The following is a 20,093-nucleotide window of genomic DNA, read 5'->3' on the forward strand; positions in this document are numbered from 1 at the left end:
TAAAACCTGGCTAATTGAGAATACAGTGGTGGGAGGACGACGACTCGATCAGTACTTAGTTCTCATTTCTCAGTTAAGTACTCAGCACCATGCTATTTAAGGTGAGAGCAACGCCCACCCTTAAGGAATCGGGTCTGAATAATGGAAAGTTTAGTTTCAAACAGTACATATGTTAAACAACCAAGACATAAAAATATCTATCAATAAGTAAAACAAAGCAGGTTAAAGGAAGTTATATTTTACAATAATCTAATGTATATTATGAACTCAAAAATATCCTAACTTCTTTTACACAAGAAACAAATATTCCACATTCAAGTCTTCACAGATTCCAAAAGTTTTATTGTAAGACTGGTTTCTCCTAACTGAATTCATTCTGAAGAAACCACAGGGCCCTAAACACATGACAAAAGTGTTCTCAACTCAAAGACTGAGTCATGTGCAACAGGAGAAAATGAGAATCACGCCAACTTCCCCGTTTAATCGTGTGGAGAAAATGTGGTCTAATGGACAGATTTACGCTCTGAATGGACAAGCCTGGGTGCAAATCCTAGCCCCTCGCTTACCAGCTACAAGAATTCCAACACACGGTCTGACCTCTTGGAGCCTCAGTTTTGTCGCTGTGAAATGCAGGTGACAGGAGCCACTCAGAGGGAGGCCCAGCATGAAGGGGGACAGTCCGTGTTGGAAGGGTTGGGGGGGGTCAGTGCCCCTATCTGCCCTTCTGCCTTCCCCACCCCAGCCTGCTCTCTTCCACGGATCTTAACAAGAAACGAACGCTGGCGAAAGGTTAAGGAGACTACAGGCAAAGGTGAGAGAAGCACGGTGAGTAAGCGAGCACGTATGAAGTGGCGTGTGGGGGCTGCTCTTACCCACATCATGCCGTTTGCATTTCTTCTCTTTCTTTTCAACTGGAGATTTCCCTTTCACTTCTTTCTTTTTAATTTCTTTAACTTTACTTTTTCTCACAGTGAAACTTTCATCATCTTCACTCTCACTAAAATCAGAATCGTCCTCAGAATCCTCACCTGAAACAGAAGATTACATACCTCATCTCTAAAAAGTTCTAAAAAGTGAGGCTTCTAGGACTTCCCTGGCGGTCCAGTGGTTAGGACTCCACGCTTCCACTGCAGGGAGTTCAATCCCTGGCTGGGGAACTAAGATCTAAGATCCCGTATGGTGCTCGGCGTGGCAAAAAAAGAAAAAAAAAAAAAAAAAAAAAATGGTGAGGCTTCTAGTGCCTCGACTTCATCTTCTGCACCAGATTCTTGTGCCCCTTTGTGCTATGCTGTTTCCAGGGGCAAAACAATGCATGGTGCCTGGGTCTGGATCCTGGCCCCTCCGCTGACATGTCGTGTGACCTGAGACAGGTCCCTAACTTCACCGTGCCTCAGTTTCCTATGTATAAAATAGGGAGAACCCTAAAACCTGCATCACAGGGTTGTTGTGCAGATTAAGTGAGTTAACATAGGTAAAGAATAACATCTGGCATATAGCGAACAGAAGAGCATTGCTTGCTATTGCTATTATCATTAATTTCCCATCAGTAATCCTTACTTCTGATTTTACCAGTTTAACTCAGCAACTTTTGAGAAGAATGGTTGGGTATAACATTAGCTGCTCTTCCAAAACGATACCCTTGATGGTAATAATAACCGTATGCCTTTCCTTAATCACACCAACTTCAACATGCCTGAACAGAAACCCACTGGGAATTGAGAAGAGACTGACCGTACCATAACCACCTTAACTGACAATCCTGTGTATGATTTCACCTGGGACACACCTCTGATTTCCCACAAACTCCTTTCTATTCTGCATGGGATGATACAAGCCAGTGATGGAATGTATTAAGTAGCTACTACAGCTTCTGGAAAAAAGCATAGAGAATACTCGAGAGTTAAGCAAGGATTCTTCTATTTTTCGGGGGAAGAGAGGATCAGAAAATCATGTCCTATAAATACTAAACTCTGAAAATTAAGTGTAAATAAGGATTAGCCCTATATTCATAAAAATCCTTTTTACACTTTTTTATACATTATTAGAAATGCAGTACATGCTTACTGTAGAAAATGCCGACCATACCAAAAAAGTATTAAGGAAGAAGAAAGCCCACGCCCAAATCTCCTCACTCAGAGATAACCACTGTCATACCCACCCTATATAGTATCTACCTATCTATATGGAATAATATATTTTATGTAAAAAAATATATATATATGAAAAATTTCAAACATACTCTACAGTAGATAATCATCAATATTTTGCAACATTTGTTTCATCTATCTATCTTCTCTTCCCTTTCCTTCTCAGAGTATATAAAAATAAACCCAAGGTACTGCATTATTACATTTCTACATACTTCAGAATGCATCTCTAAAAAACATGGACTTATAAAAAACACATTATTATCATATCTAACGATATCAACAATAGTTTCTTGGAATCATCTTCTATCCAGCCCATATTAATCACTTTTAATATAGGGCAATATCCCATCCCTTTTTCCCCCATGCCTTTGACATGTTGAAGCAAAAGGGTCAGTTGTCCTATGGAATGTCCTACATTCTGGATTGGTCTGTTTTCTTCCTCATGGTGTCATTTCACTTACTCCTGCGTTTCCTGTGAGCTGGAATTTTCTCAAGGCTCAATGAGAATCAAGCTCACATTATTATTATTATTACTTTTGGGGGCAAGAATACACATCATAGGTGATGCTCTGTTCTCCAATATTATGTCAGTCATATCAGAAAGCACAGAATGTATGGCTGCCCCACTCCTGGTTGGTTCAGCTGACGCCGGCCTGAATTCTCCATTGTAATGATCCTCGCCAGCCTTCTATTGATGATCTTTGTCTAAATCAACAATGTCACTACAATCTTCAAATTGTGATGTCCTTATTCTATCATTCTTCCCACACAAATAAAATTTTAAAAACAGATAATCAACCCATGTATTCACATAATAGTTACCGTGTTATACAGAATTCACCATATAAGGCCAGCAGATCACATGAAGGCCGCTATATATAGTACCTTGCAAAATCAAATAATTATTTCTGGATTCCCAAGAGGATCTAGGTTCAGGGAGGGCAAGCAGTGGAGAAGTTTCTCCAAAATTTCAGACTATAGAATCTAGGAGGATACAGTTTCCTATAACCCCAACAGTTACGGTATCTCATGTGTTCTTTTCTCGGCTTGAGAGGGTAACTGTAGGAGCGGGCTATCATGCTATTTAAATAAACTGGAGGTGGGGAAATGGAGCTCCCAGAATCCCAAGTCATTAGCATCTCATACTGGGAAATCTGGAAGGTCCAGACACTCAGGTTATAGATTTGGGGTATCTTTAGATGTCCTTAAGAAAAGCCTTGATTCTCACCACTTTCACTTTTCTTTCCCCACTGAAGGTCACAGAAGTTCCTTTCTCTTCTTATCTAGGGTGAGCCAGTGCAGGAGGAAAATTCTGAAATGTCACTTAAAGAAGGGACCCTGTCCCAGATAACTCAGGTTGTCTGAAATGAATCCAGCAGCACATTCAAGTATGATAAACAACCAGCTCTGAGGGGATGGCAGAGTGAGTCATTCCTGGCTCAGGGCAGATGGAAATAAACTGGTAGTATTGCTCCCTGAAGTACACTGAGTGTATCGGGGAACATGTCTGTCCTTCCATTTAAGGTAAAGCAGGCTGAAGACCCTTCACGATCTGGCGCCAGGCGGCCTCTCCAACCTCCACCACATTCTCCCTTCCCTGCAAACCTCACTGAACTCTGTGTGTGTGTGTTTCTATGTCTTTTTCTCGTTTCTTCCAGCTTTACTGAGACATAACTGACATGCAGCACTGTGTAAGTTTAAGGTGCATAACATAACGATGTGACTTACGTACATCGTGAAGTGACTATCACAAGAAGTTTGGTGAACCTCCATCATCTCGCAGACACAAGATTAAAGAAATCGAAAAAATTGTTTTTCTTGTGATGAGAACTCTTAGGATTTACTCTCTTAACTTTCACATGTAACACACAGCTGTGCTCATCATCTTCGTCCTGTTGTACGTTATAGCCCTAGTGCTTATTTATCTTATAGCTGCACGTGTGTACTTACTGACTGCCTCCATCCCATTCCCCCTCCCCCAACACCTGCCTCTGGTAACCACAAACCTGATCTCTTTTTCCATGAATTTGTTTGTTTGTGAAGTATAATTGAACTAAAACACTGTGCTAGCTCCTGGTACACAACACAGTGATTCGATATTTCTATACACTTCAAAATGATCACCACGATAAGCTCGTTACCATCTGTCACTACACAAAGATATTACATAATTATTCAGTATATTCCCCACACTGTACGTTCCATGACTCATTTAATTTGCAACTGGATGTCTGTCCCTCTTAATCTCCCTCAACTATTTCTTTCCTCTCCTCACACTCCTCCCCTCAGGCAACCACCTGTTTGTTCTCTGTATGTTTCTCTTTTGTTTGATCATTTGTTTTGTTTTCTAGATTCCACATATAAGTGAAATCATATAGTTTTTGTCTTTCTCTGACTTACTTCACTTAGCACAGTGCCCTCTAGGTCCACCCATGTTGCTGCAAACGGCATGTTTCTATGGCTGAGTAATAGTCACTGTGTGTGTGTGTGGACACACGCATATACCACATCCTCTTTATCCCTTCATCTACTGACGGGCACTTAGCTTGCTGTCTCATCTTGGCTATTGTGAATAATGCTGCAGCGCCCATGCGGGTGCAGATATCTTTTCTCATCAGTGCTTTTGTTTTCTTTGGATAAATACTCAGGAGTGGAACTGCTGGATCCTGAGGTGGTCCTAGTTTTAGTTTTTTGAGGAACCTCCAGCGCCACTGAGCTCTTGTATGTGCACTTGCTTGTTCTCTTGTTTATGCCCTTCTATCAGTCAGAAGTGCTATTTCACCCCTAAATGCTACTCATTTTTCAAGGCATGGCTTAAAGGTCACCTCTAGATAAAGCTTTTCCCCCAAATGCCATAGCTGAATTGCACTGTCCTGGGTATTACTCAAGTCTGCACACACCAGACGTTTAGCAGTGCTTTGCATACGTTCATGGTCTCCAAGAACTTTCTACTGACTCTCCGTAGGGTTAATTTTGAGTTAGGACATAACCTACCAGTTGCAAAGTCTGGTTCGGAGTCATCGGCACCGTCGCCGTCGCTGTTTTCCAAAAGAATCTTCCTCTGCTGGACCACGGCTTGGGATGCCGCTTTTCTTCTCCGCTGAGGACCCTGGGAATCATCCTCCTCAGTGATCTTATCCAGATCTTCAGGATAAAAAAAATCAACGAAACTTTTTGTGCCAGGTAACATTTAAAGAACTGTGGAGTAGACGTCTATTACACCTGCTCTTGTTATTTGCCCAGCTTTGTCCTTCCTGTGCTTCTAGTAACAGACCACACAGCCCAGTCTGGGTCAATCATAATACATCAGTCTCCTGGCAACAGTCTGAGTGAAGCAAAAGTCCAAGGCCCACACTGAAAGAGTCTTTCCCCAAGAATTTTCAAACTGGAGCTGGGAAGATAGAGCCCCTTTCTTCAGTGTTCAACTGATGTCAACTAGAAGCCATGGGTAGTCGTGACCCTCCACCAGGGAGGAAACTGGGTCTGCAGTTAAAAGAGAGGAAAACTAAAACAGAAAGAAACAAAGGAGAAGGGGTGAAGAGAACCTTCACAAATGTGAAGACCTTGGTTCTAGTTACAGTTTCAGGAATTTAAATAAGAGTTAGAAAATGTCAATGGAAAAAATATTATTAATATCAAAAACTTACCTAAATAATCACTGGCTACACTGCAGTTGGAGACATGAGGAGACTTACTCATGGCTTCTGTCTCACTGCTGCCATGTTTGTCAGTGTCTAAATATAAGGAAGAAGAAAGCACCCTAATCAACCAAGGTCTAGAAATGGGAAGATACGCGCGAAAATCTAACACCATTTAGATACAGATACAGATAAGTGCTCCCTGGGCCGTGGACTGGTGCCGGTCCGCAGCCTGTTAGGAACTGGGCCGCACAGCAGGAGGGGAGGGCGAGTGAGCGAAGCTGCATCTGTATGTACAGCCGCTCCCTATCCCTGCCCATCAATCGCATTACAGCCTGAACCATTCTCCCCCCTCCCCCCGTGGAAAAACTGCTTTCCACAAAACCGGTCCCTGGCACCAAAAAGGTTGGGGACCGCTGATCCAGGCTCAAACTAGCACAGTGACTTTACTTGGCGAGGCTAACATATGGTTAGAAGTTTTGGTTCTGAAATCACACAAACTTTAATCAGACTTAAGTTCAAATTCAGGCTCTTAAATCGGCAATATACCAGGGGAAAGTTGCTTATCCTCTACAAAACCTAATTTCCTCATCTATAATGTGGAGATAAAAACAGTCTGGGGAGCTTCCCTGGTGGCGCAGTGGTTGAGAATCCGCCTGCCAACGCAGGGGACATGGGTTCGAGCCCTGGTCTGGGAAGATCCCACATGCCGTGGAGCCTGTGCTCTAGAGTCCAAGAGCCACAACTACTGAGCCCGTGTGCCACAACTGCTGAAGCCCGTGTGCCTAGAGCCCGTGCTCCGCAACGAGAGAAGCCACCGCAGTGAGAAGCCCGTGCACCGCAAGGAAGAGCAGCCCCCACTCGCCGCAACTAGAGAAAGCCCAGGCACAGCCACGAAGACCCAACGCAGCCAAAAAAACCCAAAAACCAAAAAAAAACCAGTGTGGGGATTAAATGAGGCTATTGTGGGGAATTAAATGTTGACTGAATATGGAAATTGCTTATTGTGGTGCCCAGCACAAAGGAAACAGTGGACAAATATTAACTCTCATTTTTGTGTAGACAGATCTGTGCTTTTACTAATGTAAAGACTCTTCATTCATTATCACAACTTTAAAATGATCTAGAGTATTTTAAGAGAACTTTAAATCATGATGATTGGTACTATTACTCTCGGAGAAGTGGTACTTCCAAGGAAACCTTGCTATACAATGCCACGATCTCTTACAGGAAAGAGATTTTCATTTTCTCAGTTTTAGATACATGACAATTCTCTTTTTCAGTGTCTTTGACTCCTGATTACTAAAAGGGCCCCCTAATCAACACTATCTCACTTATTTTCAAACAGGAGGCACTACTGACTTAAACATCTATTCCCCCAAATAAGCAAATGGGCTAAAACTATCCTCCAAGATAAAAGAAGTTAGGCCAAAGCAGTTTAATCCAAAAAGCGACTGAGCAATTTTAATGTCATCTCCGGGAATAATGATTTCTGCTTCTCCAGCATATCAATGTTGCCATCTGCTGACCAATTGCCAGAAAAATTCACGGAGAAAAACCCACAGATAAAGCCAGCAGTCATAAATCTGTCAAGTCTACTGAGCTTGCTAACCAAATTAGTACCTTTAGCCTCTGTAAGTAATAGAAATGACCACCATTAGATTATGTTTAACTAATCTGGATTTGGAGAGAAAGCAGGTGGATAGCTCGGATGTTCAGGTCAGTTTACTTGGTCATGAAATTAACTTCTCACTGCACATAAAGATGAGCTTTGACCAAGCAGGGTCACAGCCCACGTCCTCCAGTTGGAGCTGAGTGTCAGGCAGAGAGGCATCTATGTGTGGATGAGATTTACGCAACTGAATAAACTGAATCCAACGGCACCCTCTGCAAATTGCTCCTTTTTAGTCCAAAGTTTTAAAACTACATTCTTCCCTCTGTAAAGGCTCATCCAACGAAATGATGGCAAAAGCAATAAGAAGGTTTTAAAGACAATTATCGAAAATAAAGTTACTTTTATCTTGAGACTCCTCCACATCAATGGTGACGGCTGGAAGTTCCTTCACTGATAAAGCCAGTGCGACTTCTAGGTCTCTCTGGTAGAGCTTATCATCTAAAGGCATTCTAAAGTAGACACACAAATAATAATGAGTTTGAAAACTATCCATCTCAGCTAAAATCTGAGATTTTCCTCAGTGACTAAGAGTTTCTTTCCAGCCTCAGAAAGATGTTCTTCAACAATAATCATGATAATTGCTCCTTAACAAGTTAAGTGTCATGTTGGACCCAGCAGAACAGATTGGAAATAGGAGCATCACGTGACAATGCCTATTTCATTGTGATGTCTCTTCCTCACCACCAGCTCCGTCCCGGTGGGAAGCACCTGCCCAACTGAGAACGGACGTGGCTCAAACATCACTTCCACTTAGAAATGTTCCTTGACCTCACCCACACCTCTTTAGACAGCTGTTATAGCTCTTTTATTAAACTGAAATTACTTTTTCTTTTTTTACATCTGTTCCGCCCAATCTGGACTTTGACAAATATTTCAGCAAGTACTTACTCTGTGAGGCATTGCACTAGACAGGATATTAAAAGTGCCCTCAAAGAGTCTGCAGTTAATGAGGAGGTAGGAAAACAAGTCCCATAATAATTACCCGATATAAAAAGATTATCACGTCTCCTGTTCAAGGCGGTCAAGAGTGCTATAGTGCTTGAGAGGAAGAGAAAGCAAAGAAAGGTGTGAAAAGGTGTGAAGGTAAGAAAAGGCTAAATAAAGGAGGTAATACTGAATGTACCTTGAAGGATTTATTTTTTAAAATAGCAATTTTATTGAGATATAAGTCGCACAGTATAAAATCCACCCTTTTGAAGCATACAATTCAGCAGTTTTTAGTATATTCAGAGAGCTGTGAAACCATCACCACTATGTAATTTCAGAACACTTTCATCAACCCAAAAAGAAACCTCATATTCACTAGCAGTCAATCCCCGTTTCCCCCTCCCCAGCATCTGGCAACCACTAATCTACTTTCTGTTTCTATGGACTTGTCTATTCCGGACATTTCGTATTACTGGAACCATATAATATGTGGCCTTTTATGCCAGCTTCTTTGGCTCCCTACAATGTTTTCAAGGTTCATCCATGTTGTAGCATATATCAGTACTTCATTTCTTTTTTTTAACATCTTTATTGGAGTATCATTGCTTTACAATGGTGTGTTAGTTTCTGCTTTATAACAAAGTGAATCAGCTGTACGTATACGTATATCCCCATATCCCATCCCTCTTGCGTCTCCCTCCCACTCTCTCTAACCAACCCCTCTAGGTGGTCACAAAGCACCGAGCTGACCTCCCTGTGCTATGCGGCTGCTTCCCACTAGCTGTCTATTTTACATTTGGTAGTGTGTATATGTCCATGCCACTCTCTCGCTTCGTCCCAGCTTCCCCTTCCCCCTCCCTGTACTTCATTTCTGTTTACTGCTGAATAATATTCCACTGTATGCATATATCACATTTCACTTACCCAGTCATTAGTTGATAAACATTTGGATTACTTCCATTTTTTGGCTATTATGAATAATGCTCCTATAAATATTCATGTACAGGTTTTTGTGTGGGCATAGATTTTTATTTCTCTTGGGTATATACCTAGGCTGGGTCATATAATAGCTGTTTATTTCTAGGAGCTGCTACTCTGTTGTCCAATGTGGCTGCACCATTTCGTATCCACAGCAGCAATGTGTGAGGTTTCCATTTCTCCACATCCTCCTCGACACTTGCTGTTGTCTGTCCTTCTGCTTACAGCCATCCCTCTGGGCGTGACATGTGACATGTTATCTTATCGTGGTTTTGATTTGTATTTCCCTGATGGCGAGGGATGTTGAGCATCTTTTCATGTGCTATCGGCCATTTGCATATATTCTTTAAAGAAGTGTCTATTCAAATCCTTTGCCCATTTCTAACTTGGTTCATTATTCTTTTTATTGTTGGACTGTACGAGTTTCCTATATATTCCAGATACAAGTCCCTAATGGGTTCTATGATTTGCAAATATTTTCTCCCATCCATTGGTTGTTTTGTTAACTATATTTTAAAGGTAGTACAAGAAGCTCAAAAACAAAAAAGAAAAAAGTAAGGAGAAGGACATGGGCTAAGTCTCTCTACGTTAATTAACTTTCCTCACGTTTATTGTAGGAGTAAAGCATCCCACGTCCCACGTTCCATTTGTCAGTATCCCTCCTCTGCCCATCTCCGCCCCATAGTGCAAGTCTGGGGCCTCTTGGGGCTTCCTTCCCTCATTTTACCCTCTCTTGGTACTGACTAATGGAACTCCAGGGTGGGTCTAGAAACCACAGGTCCTGCTCACTGCTGGACAAAACTCAGTAAGATAAAGAGAAAATATTTTTTCTCTCTAGAAAAATACAGTTTTACTGAGATATAATTGACATCCAGCACTGTATACGTTTAAGGTGTACAACACAGTGATCCACAGTGATCTGACTTACGTGCATCATGAAATGACGTCCACAAGCAGTTTAGGGAACATCCATCATCTCATACATTACAGATACGTGGTTTTAAATTTTATAAAACTGTCCTTACAAATGTAATTTTTAACGAAGTAGTCTTGTAAAACCTGAGGATTTCAGAGACGGGTACTAGCTCTTGTAAATGCAAGTCACACCTTCTAAACTGGTAATTATGATTGTCTTCATACTTAAATGGGTATTTCCTCGTACATTTGTGAACTTAAAGAAGTTCGGAAAGTCAGAAGGGGATTAGTGGTACATCCCCGTTCTCCTACATGCACTAAATAAAATAAGACCCATGATGCTGCTCAAATTCTAATTTAGACCAAGAATTGGAATTTATCTCTCTTTTAAATTAACACACCTAATGTCATATGTACTGTATGTCTTACCTCTCACCTTTTTTTAGGGGTCTTCTCTTGTAGTGGGATGTCTTTTTCCTGGAGATTCTTCAGTTTAGGTTCTGGTTTTTCTAGTTTTAACTCCTTTTGTGTACTTCTGGATTTTTTATTTAATGGTGCGGTTGCAGGAACAAAATCATCTATTCATGTGTGAATTAAAAAAAGAATATATGAAATTGCTTTTCCTTAGGAAGAAATAAATAAAATTACTTTCTTGGTAGCTGAGATTCATTACCACGTGTGTTCAAGTTTTAAAGATAAGCAAATTGGGGCTTCCCTGGTGGCACAGTGGTTGAGAATCCACCTGTCAATGCAGGGGACTCGGGTTCGAGCCCTGGTCCAGGAAGATCCCACGTGCCGCGGAGCAACTAAGCCTGTGCACCACGACTACTGAGCCTGCACTCTAGTGCCCACGAGCCACAACTACTGAAGCCCGCATGCCACAACTACTGAAGCCCACACGCCTAGAGCCCGTGCTCCGCAACAAGAGAAGCCACCGCAATGAGAAGCCTGCGCACGGCAACGAAGAGTAGCCCCCGCTCGCCGCAACTAGAGAAAGCCTGTGCGCAGCAACGAAGACCCAGCACAGCCAAAAATAAATTAATTAAAAAAAGAAAAAAAAGCAAAAACAAGCAAATTGCTTGCTTTCCACAGTTTAAAAAATACTGTTGGTACACTGTTTGTCTTTATTCTCCCTCAAGCTTCTCAACTTTGTTCTAGTGGCCTTGATTTTTTAAAATATCAATCTATCAAAAACGAATCCCCCAAAAAGCTGCAAAGGCAACTAAGCTAATATGTGCAAGTGGCAAAGAAAAGAACAATTAATTAAAAATCTGTAAAACCATTAGAAAAATTATTAAAATTCCCTTTATAATTTTATCATATTGACAAGTGGAAGAATATGATTTTTGGCAAAGGGATGCTCTTTTCCAGCCCATTCTGTTCTCCCAGAGTCTTCTGTCCTACCAATCCTCAGAAGTGAGGTAGCTCTTCTATTGACACTCAAGCTAAGACTGCTGCTCTAGCGTTCTAACTCATACATGGCACATGTGTGCATACCTTCATGTGCGTGTAGTCTGAATCACGCACTTTCGCATTTAATACCTGTCGTCTCTTTTATGCTTCCCCAGGTAGGAATATAATAATTTGTGACTCGCCCCCCACCCCCACGCCACAGTCTCCAGAATACAACCAGCAATTTATAACAATTTAGTGACAGACTGATGACAATAATTAAAAAGCTAGAAGTTATACCCTATGCTCTTTTCTCCCAAGTATTAGACACACGTAAGACTGGGCTCAAGGTGAAAAACAGATTCCTTCAAACTGAGGAATTACTAAATATCTGACCTGCAGAAAACTCCAACGGTCTAAGAAAGAAACACAAAACTTACCTTTAAGTATAATGTAATCTAACAATGTTTCTCAAACTTTTTGACCGAAGTTCTCTTAATAGCAGAAACAAGCAAATATATATGTACACACACACACACACATATATAAAAAACACAATAGGGTAAAGTTTATGCCTGATCTTTTTTCAATGTCTTGTTTTATCGTACAATTAATGGGGATTTCACATTATATTCTGTAACACATTTGTATCTCAGAAAGACAGTGTGTTCTTCTTAGAGTAAGGGATAAAAGGGTACAAATCCCACAGTGAGAAACATGGACCTCACAGAGTTTAGATACAAAAAGCCATTTTACCTGCCCTAGTTGGTTATGATTTATGCCAATAATTCTGGTCAGTGTAATTATCAACATAAGTATCCTAAGTGCTTAGAATATTATTTTTCCAGGCCTACCTCATATGCAATTGGTACTAACCATATTGTAGCCATACACACGCACGCGCGCGCACACACACACACATCCTATAAATTGTGAGGAAATAAATTTCCAAATCTTTAAAGAAGACATAAGAAGCTCTACTTACCATCACTGTCAGAGTCCTCAAACTGGGAGTAATTCACTGGCTTCTTGTGCCTGTGAACAAAGCAGAAGTTTTCATTTACACAAATGTCAATTTCTCACCTCCATTCTTTAAGGTCATTAATAGTCTTGAGTAAATAAAAATATGTTTGGATTCCCTTAAGAATATATAAATATATAAACCAAGATGGCGGAGCAGAAGGACGTGCTCTCATTCCCTCTTGGGAGAACACCAGAATCACAACGAACTGCTGAACAATCATCGACAGGAAGACACTGGAACTCACCAAAAAAGATACCCCACATCCAAAGACAAAGGAGAAGCTACAATGAGATGGTAGGAAGGGCATAATCACAGTAAAATCAAATCCCATAACTGCTGGGTGGGTGACTCACAAACTGGAAAACACTTATGCCACAGATGTCCACCCACTGGAGTGAAGGTTCTGAGCCCCACGTCAGGCTTCCCAACCTGGGGGTCCGCCAATGGGAGGAGGAATTCCCAGAGAATCAGACTTTGAAGGTTAGCGGGATTTGACTGCAGGACTCTGACAGGGCTGGGGGAAACAAGAGACTCCACTCTTGGAGGGCACACACAGAGTAGTGTGTGCTTCAGGACCCAGGGGAAGGAGCAGTGACCCCAGGGGAGACTGAACCAGACCTACATGCTAGTGTTGGAGGGTCTCCTGCAGAGGCGGGGATGGGGGCTGTGTCTCACCTTAAGGACAAGGACACTGACAGCAGAAGTTCTGGGGAGTACTCCTTGGCGTGAGCCCTCCCAGAGTCTGCCATTAGCACCAAAAAGGAGCCTGGGTAGGCTCCAGTGCTGGGTTGCCTCAGGCCAAACAACCAACAGGGAGGGAACCCAGCCCCACCTATCAGCAGACAAGTGGATTAAAGTTTTACTGAGCTCTGCCCACCAGAGCAACACCCAGCTATACCCACCACCAGTTCCTCCCATCAGGAAACTTGCACAAGCCTCTTAGATAGCCTCATCCACCAGAGGGCAGAGAGAAGAAGCAAGAACTACAATCCTGCAGCCTGTGGAACAAAAACCACATTCACAGAAAGATAGACAAGATAAAAAGGCAGAGGGCTATGTACCAGATGAAGGAACAAGATAAAACCCCAGAAAAACAACTAAATGAAGCGGAGACAGGCAACCTTCCAGAAAAGAATTCAGAATAATGATAGTGAAGATGATCCAGGACCTCGGAAAAACAATGTAGGCAAAGATCAAGAAGATGCAAGAAACATTTAACAAAGACCTAGAAGAATTAAAGGACAAACAAACAGAGATGAACAATACAATAACTGAAATGAAAACTAAACTAGAAGGAATCAATAGCAGAATAACTGAGACAGAAGAACAGATAAGTGACCTGGAAGACAGAATGGTGGAATTCATTGCCATGTAACAGAATAAAGAAAAAAGGATGAAAAGAACTGAAGACAGCCTAAGAGACCTCTGGGACAACATTAAATGCAACAACATTCGCATTATAGGGGTCCCAGAAGGAGAAGAGAGAAAGGACCTGAGAAAATATTTGAAGAGATTATAGTCGAAAACTTCCCCAACACGGGAAAGGAAATAGCCACCAAAGTCCAGGAAGCACAGAGAGTCCCATACAGGAGAAACCCAAGGAGAAACATGCCAAGACACATAGTAATCAAATTAGCAAAAATTAAAGACAAAGAAAAATTATTGAAAGCAGCAAGGGAAAAACAACAAAAAACATACAAGGGAACTCCCACAAGGTTAACAGCTGATTCCTCAGCAGAAACTCTACCAGCCAGAAGGGAGTGGCATGATAAACTTAAAGTGATGAAAGGGAAGAACCTACAACCAAGATTACTCTACCCGGCAAGGATCTCATTCAGATTCGATGGAGAAATCAAAAGCTTTACAGATAAGCAAAAGCTAAGAGAATTCAGCACCATCAAACCAGCTCTACAACAAGCTGGAGAAGCAAAACTCATACCAGATAAAATAGACTTTAAAATAAAGAATGTTACAAGAGACGAGGAAGGACACTACATCATGATCAAGGGATCTATCCAAGAAGATATAACAATTATAAATATATATGCACCCAACATAGGAGCACCTCAATACATAACGCAACTGCTAACAGCTATAAAAGAGGAAATCGACAGTAACACAATAATAGTGGGAGACCTTAACACCTCACTTACACCAATGGACAGATCATCCAAAATGAAAATAAATAAGGAAACAGAAGCTTTAAATGGCACAACAGACCAGATAGATTTAATTGTTATTTATAGGACATTCCATCCAAAAACAGCAGATTACACTTTCTTCTCAAATGTGCACGGAACACTCTCCAGGATAAATCACATCTTGGGTCACAAATCAAGCCTCAGTAAATTTAAGAAAACTGAAATCATATCAAGCATCTTTTCTGACCATAACGTTATGAGATTGGAAATGAATTACAGTGAAAAAAACGTAAAAAACACAAACACATGGAGGCTGAACAATACATTACTAAATAACCAAGAGATCACTGAATAAGTCAAAGAAGAAATCAAAAAATACCTAGAGACAAATGACAACGAAAACACGACGATACAAAACCTATGGGATGCAGCAAAAGCAGTTCTAAGAGGGAAGTTTATACTATACAAGCCTACTTCAAGGAACAAGAAAAATCTCAAATAAACAATCTAACCTTACACCTAAAGGAACTAGAGAAAGAAGAACAAACAAAACCCAAAGTTAGGAGAAGGAAAGAAATCATAAAGATCAGAGCAGAAATAAATGAAATAGAAACAAAGAAAACAATAGCAAAGATCAATAAAACTAAAAACTGGTCTTTGAGAAGATAAACAAGATTGATAAACCATTAGCCAGACTCATCAAGAAAAAGAGGGAGAGGACTCAAATCAGTAAAATTAGAAATGAAAAAGGAGAAGTTAAAACAGACAGCACAGACATACAAAGCACCCTAAGAAACTACTACAAGCAACTCTATGCCAATCAAATGGAAAACCTGGAAGAAATGGACAAGTTCTTAGAAAGGTATAACCTTCCAAGACTGAACCAGGAAGAAACAGAAAATATGAACAGACCAATCACAAGTAATGAAATTGAAACTGTGATTAAAAATCTTCCAACAAACAAAAGTCCAGGACCAGATGGCTTCACAGGTGAATTCTATCAAACATTTAGAGAAGAGCTAACACCCATCCTTCTCAAACTCTTCAAAAAAATTCCAGAGGAAGGAACACTCCCAAATTCATTCTATGAGGCCACCATCATGCTGATACCAAAACCAGACAAAGATACTACAAAAAAAGAAAATGATAGACCAATATCACTGATGAATATAGATGCAAAAATCCTCAACAAAATACTAGCAAACAGAATCCAACACATTAAAAGGATCATAAACCATGATCAAGTGGGGTTTATCCAAGGAAGGCAAGGATTCTTCAATATAAGCAAATCAATCAATGTGATACACCATATTAACAAACTGAAGGAGAAAAACTATATGATCATCCCAATAGACGCAGAAAAAGCTTTTGACAAAATTCAACACCAATTTATGATAAAAACCCTCCAGAAAGTAGGCATAGAGGGAACTTACCTCAACATAATAAAGGCCGTATATGACAAACCCACAGCAAACATCATTCTCAATGGTGAAAAACTGAAAGGATTTCCTCTAACATCAGGAACAAGACAAGGATGTCCACTCTCACCACTATTATTCAACAGAGTTTTGGAAGTCCTAGCCATGGCAATCAGAGAAAAAGAAATAAAAGGAATACAAATGGGAAAAGAAGTAAAACTGTCACTGTTTGCAGATGACATGATACTATACATAGAGAATCCTAAAGATGCCACCAGAAAACTACTAGAGCTAATCAATGAATTTGGTAAAGTTGCAGGATACAAAATTAATGCACAGAAATCTCTTGCATTCCTATACACTAATGATGACAAATCTGAAAGAGAAATTAAGGAAACACTCCCATTTACCACTGCAACAAAAAGAATAAAATACCTAGGAATAAGCCTACCCAGGGAGACAAAAGACCTGTATGCAGAAAACTATAAGACACTGATGAAAGAAATTAAAGATGATACCAGCAGATGGAGAGACATACCATGTTCTTGGATTGGAAGAATCAATATTGTGAAAATGACTATACTACCCAAAGCAATCTACAGATTCAATGCAATCCCTATCAAATTACCAATGGCATTTTTTACAGAACTAGAACAAAATATCTTAAAATTTGTATGAAGACACAAAAGACCCTGAATAGCCAAAGCAGTCTTGAGGGAAAAAAACGGAGCTGGAGGAATCAGACTCCCTGACTTCAGACTATACTACAAAGCTACAGTAATCAAGACAATATGGTACTGGCACAAAAACAGAAACACAGATCAATGGAACAAGATAGAAAGCCCAGAGATAAACCCACACACCTATGGTCAACTAATCTATGGCAATGGATATACAATGGAGAAAAGACAGTCTCTTCAATAAGTGGTGCTGGGAAAACTGGACAGCTACATGTAAAAGAATGAAATTGGAACACTCCCTAACACCATACACAAAAATAAACTCAAAATGGATTAGACACCTAAATTTAAGACTGGACACTATAAAACTCTTAGAGGAAAACATAGGAAGAACACTCTTTGACATAAATCACAGCAAGATCTTTTTTGATCCACCTCCTTGAGTAATGGAAATAAAAACAAAAATAAACAAATGGGACCTAATGAAACTTCAAAGATTTTGCACAGCAAAGGAAACCATAAACAAGATGAAAAGAAAACCCTCAAAATGGGAGAAAATGGGGCTTCCCTGGTGGCGCAGTGGTTGAGAGTCCGCCTGTCGATACAGGGGACACGGATTCGTGCCCCGGTCCGGGAAGATCCCACATGCCGCAGAGCGGCTGGGCCCGTGAGCCATGGCCGCTGAGCCTGCGTGTCCGGAGCCTGTGCTCCGCAACGGGAGAGGCCACAGCAGTGAGAGGCCCGCGTACGGCAAAAAAAAAAAAAAAATAGTAAAAAAAAAAACATTGAAAATATTTGCAAACGAATCAACCGACAAAGGATTAATCTCCAAGATATATAAACAGCTCATGCAGTTCAATATTAAAAAGCAAACAACCCAATCCAGAAATGGGCAGAAGACCTAAATAGACGTTTCTCCAAAGAAGACATACAGATGGCCAAGAGGCATATGAAAAGCTGCTCAACATCACTAATTATTAGAGAAACACAAAGCAAAACTACAATGAGGTATCACCTCACACCAGTTAGAACGAGCATCATCAGAAAATCTACAAACAACAAATGCTGGAAAAGGTGTGGAGAAAAGGGAACCCTCCTGCACTGCTGGTGGGAATGTAAATTGATACAGCCACTATGGAGAACAGTATGGAGGTTCCTCAAAAAACTAAAAATAGAATTACCATATGATCCAGCAATCCCACTCCTGGGCATATACCTGGAGAAAACTCTAATCCGAAAAGATACATGCACCCCAATGTTCACAGCAACACTATTTACAATAGCCAAGGCATGGAAGCAACCTAAATGTCCACTGACAGATGTGTGTATGAAGAAGTGTGGTATACATATACAACGGAATATTACTCAGCCATCAACAAGAATGAAATAATGACATTTGCAGCAACTTGGCTGGACCTAGAGATTATGATACTAAGTGAAGTAAGTCAGAAAAAGAAAGACAAAAAAACCCATATGATATCACTTATATCCGGAATCTAAAATATGATACAAATGAATTTATTTACAAAACAGAAACAGACTCAGAGACATAGAAAACAGACATGGTTACCAAAGGGGAAAGGGGATGGGGAGGGATAAGTTAAGAGTTTGGGATCAGCAGGTACAAACTACTATAAATAAAATAGATAAACAACAAGGACCTACTGTGTAGCACAGGGAGCTATATTCAACATCCTGTAATAAACCAGAATGGAAAAGAATATGAAAAAGTACATATATGTATATATAAAACTAAATCACTTTGCTGTACACCAGATACACAACATTATAAATAATTATACTTCAACAAAATTTTTTTTAAATTAAAATTAAAGTAGGGCTTTCCTCCTCCTCACTCTCTCTCACATTGCCATGTTTATTTTCCGTCTCCTAACTTCATCCCTTGACTAGACTGCAACCTCCAGCACCTAGTAAATATATATATCTAGTAAATATATACCTCCAGCACAAAAGTAAATATATTCAAAACTCTACTAAATGAGCGGCTGACCCTAGGCCTCCACGGTGCTCAACTGAGGTTAACTGGAGCAATAGTTTCAAACAGTACATTTAATGGAAAACACAGAGGATCTGGCGCCAGCTGGCTTAGGTTTGCATGTTATCCTGTAACTTACTAGCTGTGTGACTCAGCTAAACTGGCTTTCGTGCCCAGAAGTTTAAATTGATAAGACAGGGAGACCCAAACTTTCTATCTCAAAGAAGTATAGGGACGAACAAATGAAATAACACGTAAGCAGAAGCTTGGTGAAATGCAAAACGCTGTAACCAGGCCTTATTTGAACGGAGTGGGTAAAAGAAACGGCAGTAACTGTCAAAGGAGCCAAGAGAAGGAAACAGCTTGGATGCTAGGACCTTTCCGAGGAGCGGCAGCTCTCCCTGGAGTCTAGACCGTTTAGCTGTCGATCCCACCATCGCTACCCTGGTCCTCGGGCCCTTCCCTCCATTCCATGCAGGTGACGCGGCCTACAGCGTCTTCCTGCCCTTCCTCCCCATCCGCGCCGGATGCCATGAACTACTCACCTCGCAGGCCGCACCATGGTCCCCTCCAAGGCTGGAAACCTGCAGCTCGCAGCCTCCTGTCGGCAGCGGCGGCGGCCGTTCCAATTCCCGCGCAAAACCAGATTCGAAGCTCTCCGCCCCGCCGCCAGTCCTCCAATCCTCTCCGGCCATCCCCGCGGGCGCGCATGCGCTCTGAGAAGCGCGCGTTAGTTCACGCCCCCTCCAAGCACCGCCCTTCCGCATCCGGTCTGCCAGAGCCGAGCCGGTGCTTCGCCGCTGCACTTTCGTCACTTCTGCGCCGTCTCTGAAATGGACAATAACAGTAGAAATACACCTTCTTACACTTTTTAAATGATTCAACTCAGGTATTATGGAACAAGGGGACACTTAGACCGAGGAATTTTACACGGGGTGCCGGGAAAGAGGAAAAGATGCGGACGAATCTGCCGGAGCTGATCTTCCGTCTGTAAAAACAAGGCGGCAGTCAGCTGACGGTTCCTGCACCGCGGCTGGTTGACAGCGCCGGGTGTGCGGACAGCAGGAGACTCGGAACAAGGGGAGGTGAGCCCGCGACCCGATCGAGGAAGCCCCCTCAGACCGAAACCCTCTAACCGGGGGCTGTTCCCCTCACTCGG

General features: G+C 41.3%; 2 protein-coding genes across 6 annotated transcripts in view; one reads left to right on the forward strand and one right to left on the reverse strand.

The window, feature by feature from the left end:
- The window catches only part of RAD51AP1 (RAD51 associated protein 1), a 30,047-nt gene extending 10,419 nt beyond the window's left edge, over positions 1-19,628 (reverse strand). For 2 of the 3 annotated variants that reach the window (XM_079938250.1, XM_079938251.1), the window contains exons 1-7: positions 19,480-19,628; positions 12,661-12,710; positions 10,720-10,861; positions 7,803-7,912; positions 5,798-5,884; positions 5,145-5,294; positions 873-1,028 (exon numbers count right to left, since the gene is read on the reverse strand). In XM_079938250.1, coding sequence (XP_079794376.1) covers positions 873-1,028; positions 5,145-5,294; positions 5,798-5,884; positions 7,803-7,912; positions 10,720-10,861; positions 12,661-12,710; positions 19,480-19,496 — 712 coding nt within the window. In that variant the 5' untranslated portion in view covers positions 19,497-19,628. Of the gene's footprint in view, positions 1-872; positions 1,029-5,144; positions 5,295-5,797; positions 5,885-7,802; positions 7,913-10,712; positions 10,862-12,660; positions 12,711-19,479 lie in introns of those variants that run through there. The other variant, XM_079938252.1, reaches the window with a different exon arrangement.
- Positions 19,629-19,768: 140 nt separating this feature from the next.
- Positions 19,769-20,093, forward strand: part of FERRY3 (FERRY endosomal RAB5 effector complex subunit 3) — a 39,609-nt gene continuing 39,284 nt past the window's right edge. Inside the window, exon 1 of one of the 3 annotated variants that reach the window (XM_079937081.1) lies at positions 19,769-20,019. The gene's annotated coding sequence lies outside the window, so the exon portion shown is untranslated. The remainder of the gene's footprint in view (positions 20,020-20,093) is intronic. The other 2 variants (XM_079937083.1, XM_079937082.1) reach the window with 2 other exon arrangements.

This window comes from Stenella coeruleoalba, assembly GCF_951394435.1.
Source record: "Stenella coeruleoalba genome assembly, chromosome: 11".
NCBI classification, from domain to species: Eukaryota; Metazoa; Chordata; class Mammalia; order Artiodactyla; family Delphinidae; genus Stenella; species Stenella coeruleoalba.